This window comes from Melozone crissalis, unplaced genomic scaffold (genome assembly GCF_028551555.1).
Source record: "Melozone crissalis strain CALT ecotype California unplaced genomic scaffold, PUWL_Pcris_2 ptg000012l_1, whole genome shotgun sequence".
NCBI classification, from domain to species: Eukaryota; Metazoa; Chordata; class Aves; order Passeriformes; family Passerellidae; genus Melozone; species Melozone crissalis.
The window spans coordinates 4220540-4244500 of record NW_026535790.1 but is presented as its reverse complement, the minus strand read 5'-3'; the positions used below and the strand labels follow the sequence as shown (position 1 = coordinate 4244500).

The following is a 23961-nucleotide window of genomic DNA, read 5'->3' as shown; positions in this document are numbered from 1 at the left end:
TGTGGGCTGATGATGCATTTGAATTTACTTAAACAAGGTCTGGGAAAGAAAAGTTTAACACAAGGACAGTGGGATCAGAATTTACCCGCTGCAAGAAAAGAGTTTTAACTAAATTCCCTGAAATGTTAGTATGGCTCTCCAATTATCTTTCCTACAACACCCAGGTGTGTGTGCAAATCTTGATTTTATATAATCTGCTTATACAGCTCACAAAAAGAAACAAATCTGCTTCAGCATGTAATCATTCACATTTAAACAAAGCAAGCTGGATTTCAAATATTGAGTTCTGGTAACAAGTGGCTCTCAATTCATCTGTTCCTTGAGAACTTAGATTGGTTGAATGAAATGGAATGAATTAAGTATCTCAGGACACTCTGGAGCAGAAAAAAGAAACTCATGTCATCAGTAAAATTACCTCCAGGCAAATGTTTGCTCAGCTTTAGTCAACATCTCGTTTCCAGTGCCCATAAAATCTTTGCTTCAAGAGAACACAAAGACAACTCACAGTCTTATAATGCATTTCTAAAACCTGGCAGAGGGTATTTCCATCTTCACAGTAGGACACATAATTATATTCTCCTTAGAACAGACTAATCTGAAACCAACTATTGCTAACTATTATTTGGTTATTGAAGCACGGGAAAAAAAAAATCTCTTTTGAAGATATTACACTCAAATTTACTTTGGGTAAAGATGTGCTCCCCAGCAGTGGAGGCAGCTCATCCCATTGCTCAGGTGGCATCAGCCCCATGCTGCTGCTGGCAGAGCCATCAGTCAGCTCACATCACCTGATGGGCTGGGAGAGGGATGGCACTCCGATAAATAAATAAAACTTGCCACACTTGCATAATAAATCAATACAACGTTGTCTCCAGGAGTTCTTTTAAGTAATTGCGACTACTCTAAGGTAAGATTTGGTTTTAAAAACAGGAGTAGGGGTTAACATTTGGTAATCATCACTAATATGATAAAAGGCTCCTATTATCAATTACTTAAGGACTTCTTCCCTGTAATTTTCAGTTTATGAGTATATAAATTGCTTTGTTATTTAGTGCAGGGTCCTTAAATCCTGAAGTCTTTACGCACTGGATGATAACAAATGGATCAGTTTTACCACTTCTAATAGTTCAGTAAATCATGGAGCAGCCTACCTTTCAGCAGAGCCATCACACAGGGCTTATCACAGCAAACCTATCAGCTGCTATTTCTGACTGTAGATCTGACAAAACTAATTCATGCTCTGTCTTCTCCTCTCACTTGTTTTCTAACAAGGTGAGAACAGTTATAAGCTTATATCAGTGTTTTGATTTGGTGAGGGACAGGCACATCCACAGTGTGTGCTGAGCACACTTCTCCTGCTCCCAGAGCTGATGGCAGCCCCACTGTACAGCAGCCCTGCCTTAAAAGAAGGTGGAAAATGTGCTCCTGTGCCACCTGAACTCCTGGGAACAGCAGCAGAACCAATGAGGCTGGGCAGAGGCTTTTCTGACAGTGGGCAGCACCTCCAGATTTGCTCACAGTATCAGAAAAGCCTCTGCAGCAGCGTCCTGGTGGAGGTGTTGCCCATAGACAAGTGACAAACAGGCAGGACAAGTGACAAATGAGGAGACACAGGGACGGGGTTTTAGGGAGGCACTGCAGGGGCAAGGAATGGAAAACTACAAAATTAATCCTGGCTATTCAGAGAGAAAAGAGAGAAAAGAAGTTACATAAGAGGATTGAGATATCTACAAAAGCAGACAAAAAGCTGATGCTACAGGTGCTAATCACTGCCAGGGTATGAACAGTGCACAAGGACAGCCCTGAGTTAACTCCATTAACAAAACAGCTGAGTTGGGCATTTCTGAGACAATTGGTGGCTCACTATTGCTGTCTCATTAAAGTTTTCTTTTCATACCACATCACAACTGCAGAGTGTAAAACCCACACAACTGCTGGGGTATTTTGCACAAGCAGTAGCTGTGTTTAACAATCAGGAACTCACACTTGACACACTGAATTCCCCAGCCAGGTACACAAAGTGATGGTCTGGCAGTGGCATCAGCCTGGAAACAACAACTGTCCTCAGCATCTTCTACTCCTCATTCTCAAGGAAATCAGAGCCTGCTTGAGGAGCTCTAATGGCACCATCACATAGAGAAAAGGAAGCCGTGAGGCTGCTCTTTAATAAATCAATGCCTCTTTGGCTGCCTTCCAGACCACAAAAACACTTTGGGCATCTATGCCTGCCTTTCATTTTGTGACTTGTAGGACCCTCTCCATCATCTTGATGTCTGCAGATTTTCTCCATTACCTTTTTTCTTTTTTTTGGCTCCTACCGTGAGATTCACAGAACATGTGCCTTTAACAGGTCTCAGACTATGTTTTTCCAGAAACACTTGACATTTTCTGAAATCTGATATTTGTGCATTAAAGACAAATAGGTAGTGAGACAATAATTAAGGCTACATCAGTGCTTTCCCAAAAAATACAACATGCTGTATGCACATGCATGGCCAAATGGTTCTGACTTTCACAAGTGGCCTCAAATCATTTTGACATCACTCCAAAAATACTGGGAAATTTCTGTCCATCAGTCCAAACCCTGAGAGACAACCAGGGCATGCCAGGAGACAAAACGAGATGAAGAATGCTTCCTGGCAGTCTGGCAAAGGGAATGTCTTCCTGGCACCTTGGAGCACCACACATGTGGGAATGGGTGTGAATGCAGCTATCCATGCATTCTATCCATGGTCTGCTCTTATTCACTTTGGAAGCTTCAAAGTACCAAGACTCATTTCTAGGATTTCTTAAACAGGACATGTTTGGTTTTGAAGAACAGGTGTTTCTAGAAGAAAGCTAAGTGCAACATAACTCTAAACGAGTTGTAGTAGTTGAGCAGCTGGTAAATGCACACAGCACTGCTCCAAGGAACGCTCTGGGACAGAAGATTGTGACAGCACCTGATAACCAGGTCACTGTACCACTTCCAACATCCCCATAGCAGGAATACCTTTTTCCTGGTCTTAAAAAAATTTTGCATGTATCCAGCTTCTTGCAAAAGATCCAATTCAGAAAAGTTCTCTCTGCATGTTTCAAGCATTACAAACCACGTCAGTGTTCTGTTTCTAGACCCACTTGCACAGCCAGCACCAGGCAATCATCAAACCAGTGAGTATTTCACATTCCCCCACTGCCCTCCAGTTCTATCAGAAATTCCTTGAGCAAACCAAAGCTGAATTTCCTGAATATTCATTCTCACAATTAAAAAGTTCACTTCTCACACAGTTCTTCTGCCTGAAATCAAAATACATCCCCTCCCCTTCCATGAGCAGCCAGTCCTTTCTGCTATTAAATTGATTGTACATTAGAGATGCTGTGTTTACCTCAGACACTCTCCATTAGGAGGGATCCAGCCTGTACACTAAATATTTAATTGGTGTTCTGAGATGCTCTGAATCTATGTATTTTCTGTTTTCCTAGGGGGTTCATGGTTCACATCAGTTGGATACTCCTTTCCCAGCAACAAAATGCAAAGCTAACTATTTCTAACAGCAAATGCACAGGTACTGACACTAAGAAAAACCAAAAAAATTACACCCTGGTCTGAAAACAGTGACATTCTGGAAATATAACCTCTGTCTCAAACCAAAATGTAGATTCCTCTGCTAGTACAGGCTGATAAGGCTCTGTGCATGTGTGATGTCGCAGACATCTTTTATGCAAAATGCTTTCCTTAGGATTTTTTCACTTCTGAGAAGCTGAGAGGCCTCAGGAACAAAATATAAAAAATTATTATCTGCTGCTGTGGAATGCAACAGGTGGATTTTTGATTGGCCCATGTTGGATGTTTATAATTAATGGCCAGTCAAAGCCCAGCTGGCTCAGACAGAGTCCGAGACAGCTGCTTTTGTTATCATTCTTTCCTTTTCTATTCTTAGCTTAGCTAGCCTTCTGAGGAGAACCTTACCTTCTATTCTTTCAGTACAGTTTTAATGTAATATATATCATAAAACAATAAATCAAGCCTTCTGAAAAACGGAGTCAGATCCTCGTCTCTTCCCTCAACCTGAGTCCCCTGTGAACACGGTCACATGTGAAAGCTGAGATTTTTTTATTTTCTCCCCTCAGGAGGGAAATTCTGCAGTAGCATCACAAGGAGAGGTTGTTCCTCCCTTCCGTCAGAGACAAATCCCCAGCACACCATCCTGCTGCAGCCCAGGGTCAGTGCTCAGCTCTGAAGCACCTCCCGTGACAGGAGGTTGGTGGCACTTGGACTGAGCCTCAAAGAGCAGCAGCCAGGGGCAGAGCAAACCCTGCTGCTCTTGTTGCCAGGAAAGCACACCCCTGAGGAGCCGGGGCAGCTCCTTGGGCACAGAGCTGTGACAGCCTGGATGTCCCTTCTCTCTGGGACTGCATCAGGCTCAGCTGGGCTCCCCCACAGAGGAACTTGCAAAATGCTGATCAAAGGCACCATGGCACTTGCTGCTTTTCACTGAGCGAGACCTTGCTAAACCACAGCACCCTGGCAAACTCAGCCTTGCAAGGAAACAATATTAAAGCATTTCAAAAGATACTCTGATTTTTTAATTTTTTTAACATGAAATGTCATGTGCCAATATGACAAATCCCATTCAGAATGGGATATCCTGCTTCTGTTTAGTTGCTGTCTCCTAAGGACATGTTACACTCAGAGCACAGGGCTAACAAGCAGGGCTTGTTTTCCGTCCTGACCTGCACTTCAAAGGAAGGAATTCTTTACATGCAGGGAGCTCTGGGCTGCATGATCAGGTTGCACAAAGCCCATCTGGCCTCTCACAGGTGATATTTGGTGTTGTCCCCTGAGCCCTGAACGAGGATGCTCTGTGCACACTGAGTGAGTCTCCACCTTCACTCACTGAATTAAAACTGAATTAAACCCTCATGTGGCTGTGGAAATGCAAACACTGAGGTCAGGGAGCACCAGAACCTAATTAAACATACACTAAAGTTCTCTTTGCCTGATACACACCTGTTTAGACTATTTCTATGTCCCAAATTCCAACCCAATTCCAAGAATTTTACATTCTTTCCTCCACCTGGCCAAGGGAAGGCACTCCCAGTGCCTCTAAGCAGGGAAGAGGCTGAGTGCCCACATAATGCATTTCAAGGGCATCAATACCATGCCTCAGTGCCAGCAGCACAGCAAAATAAACAGTGCAAGCATTTGGGTGGGGTTTAGTGCAGAAAAACACACAGGAACATCAACCTGCTTTTGTTTTTTACTGGAATAGCATTAAAAATCTTTGTTTCAACTGAATTTCTTCTAGATTATATGGCCACACTGATGGTAGTATGATTACAGATGCACACTCACTGACCTTTTTTCTCTTTTTAATAACTTCACTGTTTGCCAGCACTTTCAAAATAAAGCTTGGATGATTCTGAATAAGACATGGAAATATATTTTCATTAATCAATTTGAAAAATGATTTTTTCTTTTCCTTTCAACCTTTTTTTAAAAAAAAAGCCAATGTTATCCACATCATTATATATTTGGTACCATATAAGACACAGATTTCTTTAAAAATTGTAAAAGCCTGAGATGTAAATGCAAACCTAATACCATTATGCATTATTTTGGAGTCTCTAATACATTTTCAAAGAAATTAGTGAAAAAAAACCTCTTTAAAATTTTTGGCTCAGAATTATAATTTTAACATACTGAATAGAATATGGGAGACTAATATTTTTCAGTCATTAGATCTGGTTTTCAAACCAGAAAGAACTGCATGGCCATGCTAGCACACCATGATTGCTCTGTTCTGATGTCAACATGTGAAAAAAAAACCTCAAAATTTGTATACAAGTGAGTTGAGAAAAGTTTTTCTATATTTTTAGCACTGATAATTATTCATATTTTTTTTTACTATCTCTCAGTGTAAAATAGATATTCTGGTTACAAGATCATCATAACTGAAAGAAACCCTCACAATCCCACACTGGATTCCACATTTTCACCACTGGAAAGGTGCCCAGCACCCAAGACCTGCACTTTTCAAGAGCTTAGGAAAAATTAGATTAGTAAGTGAATTTACAGGGTTTTTTTTTTCCCCTAGATTTGCAGCTGCTTGTTTGGGTTTTTTTAAAAAAAGTCTGTGTTTAAAGGTGGAAGAGAATAGTAAAAAATTACAGTACCAGACCTTTAATGTATTTTGGACTAATGTCATCCAGGTAAACGTAAAAAAAAATCCTAATTTCAAATTAAATGATAGCTACAATTAAATTTTAAATATCTGTATTAGTGGAAGCAGGAGTGTGTACATAAGGTATGAGATATCCTGGAGTTGGGAGCCTAATAATTGAGCCAAAACTCAAAAAAATAAACTACCTTTTCAAAGATCATGCTGCCAGGTTTTTCCTTGGGCACTGTGGTAATATCACATGAAAATTCCTGGGAGATTTCATTCCAAAAAAATGGGAAATGCCAGTTGGAGTGTCAAGAAAAAAAGAACAAGGAGGGAGTTAAATTATCAAAATGCTCGATTTGTTTTTTCCAGTGCCTACAGGTTTTAGATGCAAATGCATGAGCACAAATGTATGTGCCTGGAATTCTCAGTGAGGAGAATGTTTACAATACCTTTATGGCAAGTAGCAAACTGATGATTGGTTATCTGCATCACAGAAAGGCCCTCACCATCGTTTGATCATGAAAAATTGTGGGAATAAAACAGGAGATTAATGCAATCTACCTTAAAATTCCCAGGCTGTGTGATAACTTAAAAAAAATGGTACACCAGATATCAAAGATGTATCTGAACCATAAAGTATTTGGGGCAAAGGCAGTATCTTACTCCTTGCTTGTAAAGTGCCTGTAATTTATGGTGCTATATAAATGATTTTTAACAATGATGAAAACAGTTGTAGAACGCAATAGTTCAGAGGAGGGGAAAAAAAAAAAAAGAAAAAAGGAGAAAAGAGCTGATAGCATATGAAGCAATCTCCAGCACGTAGGGAAAACCAACCACAAGGTAATAAAACTATTCATTATGTGCTCTGTGGAGGGCAGCTGCTCTCAAGCACCAAAGTGACCTTGAGATGAACACCACTTCTGGCACTTTCAGCGTTGTACTCAGAGAGATCTTAACAATCCAAAGGCAGAGATAACTCCTGCATGAAAGAGAAATGTGGAAGTGGAACTTGTGAGCACTAAGTTCCTCTGTATTTTTGTCCATTACCTATGAATAACAGCCTGCATGGCATCTGATTGCATGCTTGGGATACATCTGTAGCCACTCCTTCCCAGGAAGGGCTCAAATTTCTGGTATTACTAGAGCATAGAAAATGCCTGTGATCTGATGCACTTTGGTTTTATATCTCCCTCTCCCTAAGCCACACTGTCTGTAAAGAAAACAGAGGTGATCAAAGCTTCAAAATACACAACAGCACACAGATGTGGAGGAAAAACATTCCTGAAACAAGGTCAGCTTCTCCCAGGGGTGAGAAACAACAAAGATGCTAAAAATCAGCAGAGCAGTTTTGCCTTTCTTCACTTCCTGGCTCATAAAATGGATCCTCCAGATACCATGGCACAAATATGAAAATTCCAGCTTGGGATTTCTTCCATTTCTCATCAGTTTGTCCCCCTGATGTTGGTGATTGCCTCAGGCAAGGGGCAGGACCTTGAACCTGGCTCCACCTCTCCAGCCTGTCCAGGCCCACACAGGGAAAAGTGTGGAACTCTGGAAATTACACTTTTTTCCTAAACAATTTTTTGCTGCAAGCCTTTGTGAAAAGAATAAAAATTAGTTGACTAAAGGTGTTTTTAAAATTCTGCACTTCACTTGTCTTCCAACACCAAGTATAGCTCCCTCTTGAGCCCAGAACTTCAACATGGCACAAAACTATTGCCAGCTTGATAAAATGTAAATTTAGTGTGTTTGTGTGTTTTTATTTCTCTATCCTGCTTTCTGGAGACTACATGGAGTTTTGTTTTTGGGATTTTGTACCAAGAAAGCCATTCTTGTTGAACACAAAGACTTGGTTTTCAGGACAATGTGGGATTTTGCTGCAGAATAGAACAGAGCACACTTACAGTTCACTTTTTCTTACTATTAAGAAAGTTGAGACTAAGAAAAAATACAGACTATTAAGAACAAACACAGACTTCTAAAATCCTGACCTATCCAAAACCAAGATTTCACTCTTTATCCAACAGTGCATGTCAACCACAAGTCAGAAGGACTGGATCCTTAACTGTATATATATATATATATATATGTATAATACAAATACATACTAGTATGTATAATTTGCATATTAATAGTGATTCATGTTTTTCTGGGGTTTTTTAAGATGAATTTCTTTTTCCTTATAATTTTGGTGCTTTGAAAATAAATTGGGAGCTCCTTAGAAAAGCATAATGAGTACTACACCTGACAAGTTTAGAAAGATTTCACAGAACAGAAAAAGACCATAAACATCAAAACAAGGATATGATAGCCATATTAAAATCAATATTCCTTCATTTTCTCTACTTGAAAGAATACTGGTTCAAGAAGTCACTGTGGCTTAGTGAACATTTGAACCTGTAATACCACATTGTTTGGGTTGTTCATGTAATTTTCTGGGTTTTTTTTTTCAGTTCTTTCCATATTTTCAATGCCCTTCCTGTTCCCTTTAAAACTCTTGTTGCTCAATCTATTCTTTTATAAATGAGTAAATGAGAATAGAAATTCACCATGCAGGAAAGACCAAAAGGGTGTTAAAAATACAACCCAGCTACCTGCAGCTGGAAAACTTTTCTTGGGTTTTCACTCTTTTCACCCAAGTGCAAAAGAAAAGTAAATAGTTCAGGCCAACAGCACTACCCATGCAAGGCCACAAATCCCCACCCAAGCCAGAAAGGCCTCATGGAAACACCCAGGGGGAAAAAAAACCAAGCAATACCATCCCAAAACTTGAAAAATAACCAAATCAACCAAGGAAAAAAGCAAACAAAAAAAAAAAAAACCCAAACAAAACCCCCAAAAAAGAGAAAAAAACAAACATGCACTGTGAACTAGATAGCATTTCCTGCTTGAATTAGGGGTGACACTAAAGGGACCATGATCTTTGCCAGTCAGATTGCCTCAGCAACAGCAGAGGTTGAAATAATAAGTCAGGATAGTATAAACACTGTTAAAGCTGTGCACTCAAAGGTCTGGTTTCCGGATGATCAAAGAGAAACTACAAAAGCTGTGTGAAAAAAGAGCTCCCTCTCAACAAACACAAACTAAGCAAGAAAACCTTTCTTCTTTTCTAGGCCAGCATCCCTGCTCACAGCGAGTGCTCTGCAGCAGGAGCTGAGTGTAGGCACTGTGTGCACAAAGTCTGAACCAAAAGTTGCTGTTCTGAGTGCAGAACCTGTGCCCAAATCCAGACCGGATCCAGGACTGGGCATTGCTGAGTGCAGGAGCTGTTCCCAAATCCAGACTGGATCCAGGACTGGGCACTGCTCATGTTTGTGCAGCAGGAGGGAGAGAGCTCTGGGATATTGAATTTATTTTGGGTACTTTGTTGTCGCAGACATCTTTTTATGAAAATCCTTTTCTTGAGATTTTTTCTTCCTGAGAAGCTGAGAGGCTTCAAGAACGAAATGTAAACAATGGTTGTCTGCTGCTGTGGAATGCAACAGGTGCATCTGTGATTGGTCTCAAGTGCTTGTTTGTAATTAATAGCCAATTACAGCGGAGCTAAATCAGACAGAGAGTCTGAAGCAGCTGCTTTTGTTCTCATTCTTTTCCATTCTATTATAGCTTAGCTAGCCTTCTGAGACGAAACTTTTCCTTTTATTCTTTAGTATAGTTTTAATGTAATATATATCATAAAATAATAAATCAAGCCTTCTGAAACATGGAATCAAATCCTCATCTCTTCCCTCACCCACAGACCCCTGTGAACACCATCACACTGTGTCAGCAGCCCTTAAACTGTCCAAATATATTGCTGTCTGTCCTTTCATAAATTTTCCACTTCCTGAACCTTCATTACCCCTAGTGAACTATTCCCTGTCCCTGGTTTCTGTGTACAGATATGAGTTTAAACACACACTGAGGAGCTGCTGAATTCCATACAAAGCCACCCTAAGCAGACAGGTACTTAGTGCAAGCATTGCTTCAGCCTCACCAAAAATTCCTTTAGCCCTTCAGTTCCAGCAATTATGAAGCACCACACAGAGAAAATCCTTGACTGGGCAAAAATCAAAGTTGAATTCAAAAGAAAGTGGTGCTTGAACAGCAGAAAAGCCTCTGCCTGCTGTTCTCAGAGAGAGATGCCAAAACACCACCAGGACAGGAATGGAAAGTTTTCTGAATAGCATTCCATCAAGAGCAGAGCCAGGACATTACCTAAAGGCCTCTCAACTATTCCTGAAAGAATTCAAAGAAGCCTGAAGTGAGTGGCACCACTATTGAACAAAGTGCAGCCAACATTTTATTCTCTTGATCCAAGGGCCCCATTAGCAGTCAGCATTTGAAGAGAACACAATCCTTGTGGTGAGAGGCCATGGCACTTGAAACATGAACCTCAACAGTTTTCATTACCTTGCTATTGTCTTAAGTTGCAATAATATTAAGCAGCAAATTGGAGTTTTATAGAGTAACATTATGAGTTACTATAGTTGGGAAGGCTCCTAAAATTTAACAGAACTGCCAAGCAAGACTACAATTGAAATTTACATTTTTCTAGTTGCCTTTTTTTGGCACACGTTTATTTCAAGCTAAGTTAAAATTTAAATGAAATCACATCCCTACAATTAACCTTTTTCCCCAGTCTTTTTTAGATCTCATTTCCAAGATTTTTTTTTCCTGAGCTGTGATGTGTATTACTCTTTATGGAATGTCTGGGAATAGAGTTGGTAAGACACTGAGTGAGAATACTCCAAATTCATTGCATGTCAATGTGTGATACAAACCAGGACCCAAAAATACATCTCCTTATTGATCTCACCTACCTGTATCTCTACCTACAACTACAGGGAAGATGAACACAAGAATAACTGCAAGAATATCTACAGGAACTACAGCAGGATCACTCTAAACCACTTGTCTGGCACATCAAGTGCAGCACATGTGAGTTCCTAAGGAAAGGATGAGCACAAACACACTGGGCTGAGCCACCTTTAGTGGTTATCTCCCCTTTGAACTCCTTTTCCTTGAGGGACATATAATATTTGGTAGTTCCAGATTATTTTTCCAGGCATAACACACATGGTTTACAAACGCAGACCAAGAGGTTTTCAGAGGAAATGCAAACAGTGACATTTTTATTACTGGCAAGAACCAGCTGCCCTGTTTTGAACAAATGCTATGAATTACACGTTGCTCTCTGGTAACAAGACATCAGTGATTCACAAAACAAGCTCATACCCATTTCCTTGCCTCCTGTCCAGTGTGGGAAGAGGTGGATGGAGAGCAGAGGTTCTTGGCCAACCACCAGGTATGCACTGCCCTGCTATCACCCTGGATAATTTCAGAAAACCCTTGAGATGACATCTATTTAACAAACCACTTCCACTCTGATTCTCTTCTTCTCTCCAGTTATTTGTTTGGTTTTGCTCAGCTCAAACTGATTAAAAAATTAGTGTCTATCACTGAATCACAGTGTAACTCCTTAGTGCATCAGAGGAACACTGGACACAAATATGTCAATGGATTATTCCTAATCACTGGAGAAAGCTAATGCCACAACAATGAGCTTCAAAAACTTTATTTTAAAAAGTTTCTAAGAGCCCTTATCAATAAAACTGAGCCCATTACAAACCTGATAAATTAATGCACTGGATAAAGACAGAAATAAAGCTAAATACTGCAGGATCAGTATTTAGCTTAAAAATTTACTGCTTAAAAATTATGCTGGGCATCAATGCATTTGCTTTTGTTTTCTCTCTACCTGGTGTAACTTTGATACATTTTTTGCTGCACGTTGCACTTTATTTCATTTACCATATAAGAGACAAGACAAATAGAACAATATTGAATGCAAAACTTCTCTCTGTCTCCTTGAAAATTAGAACAGTATAAAAACATAAAAGTTGATATTAAATACAAGGAGACAGTAAGAGCCTGCCCTGCCCGTATTTCAGACCAGAGGAGGAACTCTGGCTGCACATAATGCATCTTGATAATAAGCACATGTGAAAGAAGCTGTTAATTAGAGCAACAACTGGGTCACTTAGAATTTCATATCAAGAAAGCTAATCACACCATTTACCATTAGACCTCATTGGTATTCACAGGAACATTTATAAAGCCTCCCAACATGAGAGTTTAAAATTGCTCTCTGCCCACCTTGGAGAGCTCATCTGGACCAAAAGCCTTCTCTTCTACAGCACAACCCATGGAGCTCATTTTAAACAGTTAGACTGAATTAATCACACAAAATAATAAATGATGAGTTGAAGGTTGTAAGCTTTAAGTTAGCCTGTCCTTAGCTATGATAAGAAAGTCCCACCCCAGGTTCAAGTCAGACCAGCAAGGAAGGTTCAGTGGGAACAGCACACAGACTTCTGAGCTGGCACTGCCCTTATTTATAGCTTTATGTTCTCCAAATAATCTCTGCTTAGTGCTCATATCCCAATTTTCTTCACAGCCTTAAATAACCTGCACCACGTGTGTTTCAAAGCCTGTTTTTCAGACTGGAATACAAGCAGAAAAGCACTTTTAAATGATTCTGAGCAAGCTGTGAGCTCTGTGCCTTTACAGGTCATTTCTAATGCATCAGGATGCCAACCACACACAGGCACTCATGAGCAGCAAGGGGCAACAGGAGAGTCAGAGAGGAGGAGAGGCTGTGGCTGTCCAAAAAGAGATTTATAAACAGGACTGGATAACACAAAACACAATGGAGGGCAGTAAAGAGCATCATTATTTTCCTTAAAGGAAACGCTGATGAAGTGCAGCGTGTGCAGGGAGGTGGGGAGAGCAATACTGATGAGTCAATTTGCCTTTAAAAACAGACTTTTTTCTTTTTAGTATAACTTAAGTGACACCAGATTAGAAAGCAAAAGAACATTAAGAGACATGAAAATAATTATTATTCAAGGCAGGACATTGTAATGAAAATCACTGCCAAAAGAAAGGAAAACTTGAAAAATGGCATTGATGCTTTATTTTTAAAAATCAAATGGAAATGCACCAAAGTTAGGTTATGTTATTTTTCCAAATAGAATATAAAGACCACAACCAGCCTGGATAGAGATAAAATTCCCATAGTTTTTTTAAAATTTCTCATTTAAATCATTCAGGTAAAGACATTACTATTTACCTGGGGATTGTACCAGGCTGGCAGGGCAAATGAGTTACACACTTGTGGTTGTTGTGAAGTTTGAATATTGAGTAGGAAGGGGTTAAAATGCACAGCCTTCCTTAATTATTAGGGTTATCATTCATTATAAATAAAATGTATAATAGTCAGAGGCTCTAATATTAATTAGTTTCATTACTCTAAATGCTTTATTCCAGAATAGTGACATGCTGCTTTGCATTTAGAATTTACAAGGCAGTGAAACAGATAAGAGGTGAGAAATGTCTAAGGAAATTATTTTAGTCAGACTTGGATATTTCTTTCTATAGCCACACAATTGATGCCTTAAGTTTCGGCTTTCATATTTCCCAGATTCTGTATTGCTTTAGTGTGGGACTCTGAACTTCTCACACTGTTAGCAAGTTCTCCTCACAGCTCAGTCAGACAGAACAATCCTTTTCCTGGCCCAGAACCAAGGACACCACTTGAGGAGAGCAATCTGGGAGGATGGGACTGCATAACCTGAAGATGTAACTGGACAATGAACCCCAATATGGAAATGGAGCAAAACTTATAAAAGTGTGAAAACTCAGAGTCCATCTTGGGTGTAGCCCTGGCTGGGGACTTGCACTGCCCAAGATGTATCCTGTGAAGGCTTCAATAAATCCCTACTTTATTCCTTTAACTCTGTCTACCCTCTCTTCCAGGTAGCCTCTCAAGGCATCATAATCACTAATTACTCATTTACAGTATTATGCTTTTTATAAGCCTTGCTTTTGAAACTTTTTGTATGGCTTTAGACTAAGGAATTACTAGAGAACCATAAAAGAAGAGTGGCAGACACTTTCATCTTAGACTTGGCAAGGAAGTGGGAGATATTCTATATTTTTTTATTGTATTATTAGATGACCTAACAATAATCCGGTTGACTTGGTTTAACAAACAGCAGGATGTAGGAATTTGGTTGTTTTAATCCTGTTTCCTTGTTCTATTTCAATTCTTTCAGCTGGGATGAAGCACCACTTTTTGTGAAGGGACTGCCTCACATCCAAGTATTCATGGCAGGTCAGAAACCCCAAAAGAAAGCACTGCAGGCCTGCAAAACCTGATTCAGGCCATGAAACATTTCTTTAACAGCACTGCTCAGTTAGGGAGCCAACCTAAAAGTGGCAGAATGGTCAAGTGACATCCTCAAAGTGCTCAAAGTGCAACATGTCCACACACAGTACATTTAAATTTCAGTGTCACAGCAGATAAGCTGTGAAAGCCATGGGGGATCTTGATCTCTGGGACAGGAGCAGAATTTACACCAGAAACTGTGTTTAGTGCAACAGGAATATCAGAGGAGTTGTGGAAGAAGATGTAGCTAAATTTAATAGGTTACAACATGGCTTTGTCTTTAGGTGTCACATTTTGCTATGGCACAGAGGCATCCCAAGCACTGAGCTCATTGTTAAACATAAATGTGTAATACTGGAATAGAAAGACACATGAAAGTTTCACTGCACCACCTCTTATCCAATGCTTTGAAAAGCACACAAAATTTACTTGAAGAAAGAGCTTGTTGCCTCCTCAAGTTATATTTTAAAACAATATTTTCTTTCATCCAAGGCAGAAAATGAAAACAATAAAAAGAAAGGAACACTTTCTTTGTTCTCAAGGCACTGCTACCTCTTGGAAAGCTTGTCCTTCAGGTACTATTGCAATATTTTAGCTCTGACAGCTGCTCTGTTGAGACATGAGTGCTGATAAAACACAGCTTTGTCACTCCAGCTCCAGTACAATGCAATGCAGTCACATGGCACCCAGGAAAGAATTGAGGACAATATGTGATGCATTGTTCTTGCATAACTTGTTTACCAAAAATCCCATTCCAAGTGTGCTGAGAACAAGCTGAAGCATCTAGATATGTTGATGGAGTTCATCTAAAGAATGGCTGGATGAGCAAGAACACTGCACAATGTACTTTAAGACAAGTATATTCTTTATACTTGCAAGTCATGCAGGCACTGCTGATGCTTAGTAAACAGCAAACAAGCAAACAAATAAAAAGCTGCTTTTTCTATTTCCAATTTTTTTTTGTTGTATAGATTTTGTTTGTATAGAACTTACCCTTCCTTCAGGCCTGCCTCTCCCTCTCTACTTGCATGTGGGATTTCAAGTAAATACTCAGCATGTGCTATCAATAAATGTAGTCTATTAAGCAACACTCAGATGACCAAAAAGCTTTTGGTTGGTTGGGTTTTTGTGGTTTTGTTTTGTTTTTTTCTTTTAGTTAATGAAGGCTCTTCTACTTTCCCAAACAAATATTAGAATCAACCAAGAAATATTGCAATGGAAAAGCATCTTAAGGGATCTGTAGCATTTAAAGGCAGCAGAGACTAAAAGCTGTTTAACCCAGTGACTCTAACACAGGAAAAGGGGAAAATGGAGGGGTCAGCAGCCTGGGCTCAGGAACTCCATCCCCTTCCAGATGGTACCAAACCAACAGACACTGAAATAACAGCTCCTCACAGCCCTGCCACTGGCTCCTCTCTGAAATTACACACTGTAAAATCACAGGATAATCTCTTCTTGCTGGAAACAATCTGAGTGGAGCAGGTCTGGGCAGCTCAGTGACCTTGGGCACTGCTGGAGCTGCACAGGAGGAGCTCACTCAGTGTCAGGGGTCCCACAAAGAGACAAAGATTTTACTCGAGATTTTTACTGCCAATTCTCACCACATTACAAAGAAAAAACAAACCCTGCATCTATCTATCTAGCTCCTTTACACTGAAAGACGTACAATATTTACCAACAAGCAACAAATGAACTAAAGAAGTTCCTCTTAAATTAAGTAATTCATCTGTCAATAGCACAGACTAAATTCTGCTTATGTTTTAAAGAAACAGAAAATTTTGCAAATCATTGCACTTACCCTTAGCTGTTCTCTTTCACAACTCATCTGTTGTTTTGAACTCTATAAGGGAAGAAAAAAAAAAGCCAAAATAACTTTGAAAGCGTAACATTCTTGCCACAACAAAGCTGCTAATCTATCTGTCTCACACATATAAATATTGGAAATGCAGCCATTTATCTAAAGAAAACATTGTCCTGTGCATCCACATAGAACCATTATTACAAAAATTATATTTTTTAAACTTATATTTTAAATTAAATTATCAGAAGAACTCATAACAAAATGGAAGTTGAAAAGAATCGTGTTTAGATTTTAAACACCTGATTGGCAGTCCAGTTCAGGAAGAAGCTTTCCTCCAGTTTGTATCCTATCACAAGTCTGTTGTATTTGTGAATATCCCACTGCTTCTATATCTATGTGATAAATTCACAGCACAGCTCAGGAATAAAGATACAGCAGCTTCAAATAAGTGATAAAACACTTTCCCATGAAAACATCCAGCTCTAATCCAGTGTAAAAGTCACTCTGAAGATTTTTTGATTCCACAGCATATGTTTTTTTCCCTATTGCTGTTGGTGCTCTGCCAGATTTACAAGGAACTCTGCTCAGGGTGTGAGAGCTGCTGGCTGGGCTGGAACTCAATTCTTATAACACCAGACATGGGACAGTGACAGCACAGCTTGGGACACCCCAACTCTGCCAGAAGAAAAAGGAACAAAAAAACACCCTGAAATAACCATCCCCAGCCTGTTTCCCACCTCCCAGGTGTGTAACTCAGCCATGCACCAGCACCTCTGGAACCAAACTTCCAAAGCTTTGCCCAGGAAGGCACTCAGGTGTTCATCTGTCCATGTGGACAGAGGGGTTTTGTGTCTGGTTGGGTTTGGCTTTGGTTTCCTTAAAAATTAGTTTTAGAATAGTTTTAGACTCATTAGGGAGCATTAGCCTTGAAATTGTCATCACTGACATTTTCATTAAGTAGCCTTGAAAGTGTCATCACTGTCAGTTCTGTCATTAGTGTAGATGGCAAACAATCCATAAAACACGAAATTGGATGCAATGTTTCTGAGGATATCTTCAAAGGTTTGGAATACACTTATCACTACTTTGTACATAGTTAAAACACCAACAAATACCCATTTGTATAAGATATTTTTACTCTCTAGTGATAATGAAAATGGCAACTTCTCAGTCAAAGGGTACTACAAACAAAATAAAACTGCCTGCTTTTCAGCACAGAAGGAGTCCTAAAAAGTACATTACAGGCTTAACCTTCTACTTGTACAGCAGAATTTTACAAGAGTCCCTGTATGAAAACACAAACCTAACAGAAACAAATGCTCTTTGAAGTTCCCAGCAGGGAGTAACAAGTACAGGAATTCAGCATAAGTCTAATTACAATTCCCCTAAGGAGTCAAATCAAGTACAGCTGAAGTGACTACCACTTGCAGACTAACAATTCCACTTTTCAAAGTTCATGACTTTACACCATTTATGAGTCACTTTAAGGTTATATTAGTCCACATTGTAAGTGTGTTTGCATAAGTCTCAAGAGTTACTTTCAAATCTGAATTCCACATGAACCTCTTTACTTTGATTAAAAATAAATAGAATGAAATATTTCAGTTGGAAGGGACCTGCAGTGATCATCTGGTCAAAGTTAGAAATGAGTTTGGGTTGTTTTGTTCAGGGTCTTTTTTCATTATTTAGGTTTTCTCCGTTAAGAGATTTTAACCTCTGATGGTGGGACGGAGGGAGGAGATTTGGAATTCAAGGAAGGTGAAATTTCTAAGATAACAAGAAAAAAGTGCATCAAAAAGTTGTAGATTAGAGCAAGGTTTATAGTTATTGACTATTTAGGCAGATAGTTAATTTTATGTTTTACTTAGCAGCTATTTACTACTGTAATTTGAAATATAAAATACCTAATGTCTCAGACACCAGAAAATTTTTATTTAAGATGGGAAAGAAGTGTTTATGAACAGTGGGAGAAGAGAACAGGGAGGCAAAGAGTAAATTAATAAGATGACCACAAGTTAACATCCAACTGTTCCTCAGCATCTGGCAGCACAACCAACAGAAGAAAACCATCAATTTAAAACAAACAACTTTCATATGAATGTGAGAACACTATATCAAATTATTATTTGATTCAACCACCTGCATGATGCTCACTTTACTCTAAAAGGTAAAACACAACAGAGGGATGGGACACATCAAATCCTTTGGTTCAAAGTTCAGCAAATGGTTGATCCCAAACTGCGTTTTAGCTACAACACAAAAATCCATTACAGAGCTGGCTTCTCTCAGAGTGAACATCCACCCAGACAGCTCCCTCATCACCCTTCATCCTAGCAACTTTCCAGAAAAAAAGCATCGAGACTTAGTGATGTGGCATTATGAGGGTGAGATTAAAGGGGAAAAAACAAACAAACAAACCAAATTTACCTTAATGAAACCAACAAAAAAATTCATAGTTTAAACACAGATGCCATCTGCCTGTCTGGCCCTCTATTTGTCAGATCAAGTTTATTAAAATACATCTGGGAAAGGCTCATTTGAACACGAGCAGCTCCCTGAGCCTTTCACCAGTGCCAAATTTGCTCTCTCATTTTGTCTTTTTTGTTATCTGTGCCAGTTTAAGAGAAACATCCTGGCAGTACTGAGCACTTAAGGGAAAACATAAATAATGCATTTACAATATGTAAACCTGTACAGATAAATGAGAAAAACTGAAAGCCATAACATATTTAATTAATGATCAAGAGAGCCTAGAAGCAAACCTTGTGCACATCCTGCAATTCTAAATACATTGCTTCTCAATCCTAAATTCACTTTGTTAGGGCTTTGGATTCAACCATATGCAATTAACTATTTCTTTATTTTAGCATAAGAGTGGTCAGTATATTGAGTGTCATTGTGTCAAGCTCTCACATATTATGAGTTTAGTGGAAGAATGCCTAAAAGATTCATTCACTTTAAAAGATTTTATCAAAGAAAAATTTTGAAAAACTACAGGCTCCTTTATAGGACTAAAATTTATAGCAGTTTTAAAGACACTTGTGCTGTCAGGCTCCATCATTTTAAACGAAAAAAGACCCTTTGGAAATACTGGGCAACCTGCTGGTGTCAATCCCCAGTGAGTTCAGGACTAGAATGGGGAAATCTGTTTTGGTTTCTTTAAGTAACAGAAACAGGTGGGAGACTGAATATCTGTTAAATATATTTATCATTTATCCACTCTTCATACAGACACACAGGCCATGAGGAAAATGGAACCCATGAACGGACAGATTGAGAGAACAACAGCATTGCTGCAGGTGTTCAGGAATACCAACAGTCCAGGGAAGGGTTTTTTGCTGTCAAATTTGTAAAGTGCCATTTTAAAGAGAGGTTTAGGTGATTGGGGAAAGGGAACATTAGGAGGGTAATAAGGCTATTTACAGAAAGTATCCACGTAAATGTTAAAGAACATTTCTGTAGCAGTTCAACATTCCCAAGTACTGGTTTTACATTTTCTAATTCAAAATGTTTTCAGGATTGAGGTTATTTGAAACAGAGCACAGTCCACTGGCTGAAAAATAATAGGAGAACATCTAATGTCTTTTATCTTCTAGATATTTTACCATAACTAAACATGTGTGGTAAATGAAAGGCCCCCTGATATTGCTGCCATTCTTTCTACATCTCAAAAAGGACAGTCCGGGTAAGATTACTACAATTTCAATAATATATTTGTTTTTATTATTACAGTCAGTACCTACACAGGAACCGGGGAGCTTGAGATTCAGGTGAGCAGGAGCAGAGTCACAGAGCCTTTATCAGGACCCACCTCCCAGCTGGTGACTGCTCACCCTCTGATTGAGAAATCATCTCTCCTCACTCATACACAGATTAACCAGCTGAAATCAAACCACAGATTGTCCTCTCACAGTTGTGTTTCACCAGGCACTGTGAGACAGTCCACACCATTTCAAGCTAAATCCATCTGCCAGTGCTTTCTCTCATTAGACACTCATCTGACTGGAAAAGACAAAAAATTAAATGCTTCGGTTTTGTTCCTTGCCATGTTACACAAAAAGGCTGTGCTACACAAAGACACACACCATACACTGCTGTATTCCATTTGGAAACTGCATCTTTTTATTACTTATTAGTGTTCATTATCTCATTGCCCCACAGAATTCAAGAGAAATAATACTCCAAGTTATTTAATATGTGGGAAAAGCACGGGCGTGTATATAAATGTATAAATAATATTGTGTATTAATCTAAAACTGCCTCTCAGTACTACATGTGAAACCCCAAAACACAAGTGAAGAAACAACATCCATCCCAAGAGCTCACAAAGGCACAAAGTAGAGCCCAAGGTGCTCGACCACAGAAGACTCATTAAAAATACCTGTAATTGCATAAATATACAGGATGAAATGACCTGGAAATGGGGATTTCAGAGCCTTTGGTAGTCACTTACAGCAACATCTAGAAGCTCTCAAACATAACATCAGTATTTCTTCCTCAAGGAGTAACTGGGATTATCCTTTTCCACTGCCAGGTGCCTTAATTTTCATGGACACGTCTCCTGAAAGCCCCAAATGTTGAGGAGAGCCTAACGAGGTGACAACGTGCTGACAACCCACAGACTTTGTGTTCCATTGTGTTTCTAACACAAAGGGGTACAGAATGCACATGTCTGTGCATATGCAAATCCTCACCAGAACAGAGAGCTTCGGGTTTCTCTTGGCTAGGTATGCGCGTTTGCATGCACAGAATTTTAATTTCCTGGGGTTTTATTACCACCATCAGTTACTGTGCTCCAGCAGAGGCTGGAGGGACTGATTTATTCTCCAGTGCCCTTGGCTGGGTATTGTATATCGACTGGTGCTGCTGTCATAAATATATTTGGGTGAAGAACTGTCTCCCGTTCCGTGGGTAATACTAAGCAGAGTTAAGGTTTCAAGTGTCACATACAAGTGGGTTTATTTCTGCTGGAAGAAACAGGCAATTATTATGGCCCATTGAGCTCAGATTAAGCATTTCCATCAAAAAAAAAAAAAAAGAAAAAGAGCCTAGTGCTACAATCCTTGTAAAGCTGTAAATGCAAATGGGGACCATCTCATCATCCATAAAAAAAAATCTATAGTTTTATAGGCTTTTCTCGCTCTCCTTTTCTTTTTGCCCTCAAATCAGTAACATATTCCAAACAGGATGATTTTATTGAGACAAGGAAAAGTAGAAATTCTCCAAAAATAAAAGAGAAACACTTTTAAAGATTTTTACATTGAAACAGTTTGTAGGCAATTATTTCCTTTTGCAAAATGTCTCCTTTAAACCAAATGAGGAACCTTAAAGTCCAATTTTCACCTTTTCTTAGCTGCAGGATAAGATATGTTTCTTCATTAAGATTTTCTATATTTCTGGAAAATCAGAGTTACCTAAAACAGGGGGTTTGGGTTTTTCTTTTTTTCTTTCTTTAATTTTTGGTTTGTTTGTTCTGAACAGTCTGAGCTGTATGCCCAAAGCATGCTGCAGATCACAGAGACAGAGATACGACCAAACTTGCCTCTGGCTCCCTGAAAGTATTGAAGGAAACTTGAGGTGCTGCAGAATAGCCTGGAAGTTCCTTTTCCAACATCCCATGAGCAAAATCCCTGCAGGGTGGCACAAGAGCAGCCAGCACTGCAGCTCTCCCCGTGCTCACATCCTGTCACACAGTTCATTCCCTGCTTTCAAACACAGTTTGGGAGCTGTGGGTCTTTGCCATGACTTTGTGGAAGGTTTGGGGCAGACCAGGACAGTGCTGGGTTTAATTTGGACCTATGCATGGCCAACCCTTGGACATTAATGCTCTGGAAACTGCCTTACACAGGACTTGTATATAAATTCAGAAAATTATCTTGAAGAAAATACATTTTACAAGTACCATTCAAGAGAAACACTTGTGTGGGAAAGCCTCAAGATGAAATTCTGGATGTATGCTCTGCATGGAACAACCCCATGAGAAACTTGATCTATGGTTAGCATTCAGATATAAACTCCTTTTACACATAAAGGACTGGCCACAGTGCATTTAATTTCCCTGCATAGCACAGAAAATATTACACAGAATAATCTGAAGGCAATGCAGTACAAAGAATAAATAGATACTATGAAAACACAATTAAAAATACTGTGATATTAAAGCAGAAAGCAGTATAGTATTAAAGTCTGTTACCTTGCAATGCAAACAGGCCCAAACCAAGCCTGGCATATTACAGGTATTACCCTACTCATTGCAGCACAAACAATTCCAGTTTCATAAGCATATTGTTCTCACAAGAATTTACTCTTGTAAAATCCTGCACCTTTGGGGAAAAGGGTCTTAAGTTGCTTTCCTTAAAGACTCTGCAGCAAAAAAATTGCAGATAATGGTATGAATACCAATTAAGTGATAAACTCTGAAGCTAGTGTAAATATAGAATGAAGAAATTGGAGCTACTAATTAGTATCTGAGTATAGGTACTGCTGAATTTTGAGGGTCTGTATCACCCAAACAAGGCAATAAATCTGATGTGCTACATAATAGGCTTTCTGAAGTAAAGATCATAGACAGAGATGACAACTAAAAACTATAGGCCAAGAACGTATGGTAAAATTAAAACAGGGTTTAAGTAAAAAAACTCCACTTTACATAGATTTTTTTTTTTCTAGATAATTGCTACCAGCCTATTAAGGTGGCAGTTATTCCAGCTGCAGGCAACAACTCAGAAAAACCCTTCAAGGCAGAGGAGAGAACAGCAGCCTGACAATGAGGATATCACTGGAGACAGGCATGGATTTCCAGACAATTACAAAGCCAGCTTTGTTACAAATTGCTCCTACAGACACGGCCTGGTGCTATCAGCAAACATCTGCAAACCTCCTCACTGTGCCCGTGTGCTGATAAAAATAAGCCAAGTTCTCACAGTCACCCATGCCTGACAAATTACAAGAAACCCAAAACACAGCTTTTATCTGGCAGATCCACGTTATTGGCTGGAGAGGTCATTACAGAAGGAGCTGGTCTGAGAAAGCAGATATTGCCAGGTCAGCAAGAAGCCAATGAATTGACAGATATCCAGACTTTCATTTGTGCCCTTCCTCAGAGCTGCTCTTTTTCCAATTAAAACATTAATCTTCAGTGTCATAAAGTGATAGACTGTGTGTGTATGGCAGTGTTTATATATGTAAAATATTTTATATTATCATTATATTACCATTATATTATCATATATTACATAAATTATATACTATATTATAGTATCATTATATTATAATATATATTATATTATATGTATTACATTTATTATATATATTCTATTATCATATATATAATTATATTATATTATCATTATTTTATATCAAGTGATCCAAAACCTACTAAATGATCGTTCTGCAATATTAAACTCATAGATCAATCATCTGCAATTGATCTGCAAAACTTACTTTATTCATGGGCAGATAAAAAAAGGAAAACCTTAGAATGTTTAATATTAACAACTCTTTCTATTCTAGGATTGCTTTTAAGCTGATAGATAATTAATAGCATCCTATTTATGGCATAATTTAGTTGGTTAATCAAGCTATTGATTTTTTTCCTTTTGTTTTTGGTTTGGGTTTTGTTTCTTTATGGACACAGTTATGGGTATGTACTTTATATACATATTCTTGTCAGTAAAATTTGAATGCAAAAAAGAGGTGAAGACCATGAAGTGCATTAAAATTACAGTCTGCTCTCATCTATCACTCTACCTAAAACTTGACATTTTGGTGGATAACTTCATTACTTATGGAACACATAC

The 23961-nt window shown here is 38.9% G+C and overlaps 1 protein-coding gene across 30 annotated transcripts in view; it reads right to left on the bottom strand.

The window, feature by feature from the left end:
* RBFOX1 (RNA binding fox-1 homolog 1) overlaps positions 1 to 23961 on the bottom strand; it is a 1176073-nt gene that overhangs the window by 351281 nt on the left and 800831 nt on the right. For 26 of the 30 annotated variants that reach the window (XM_054271085.1, XM_054271101.1, XM_054271122.1 and 23 more), the window contains one exon: positions 16160 to 16201. The exons of the other annotated variants lie outside the window; for them this stretch is intronic. In XM_054271085.1, coding sequence (XP_054127060.1) covers positions 16160 to 16201 — 42 coding nt within the window. The remainder of the gene's footprint in view (positions 1 to 16159; positions 16202 to 23961) is intronic. 30 annotated transcript variants of the gene reach the window in all.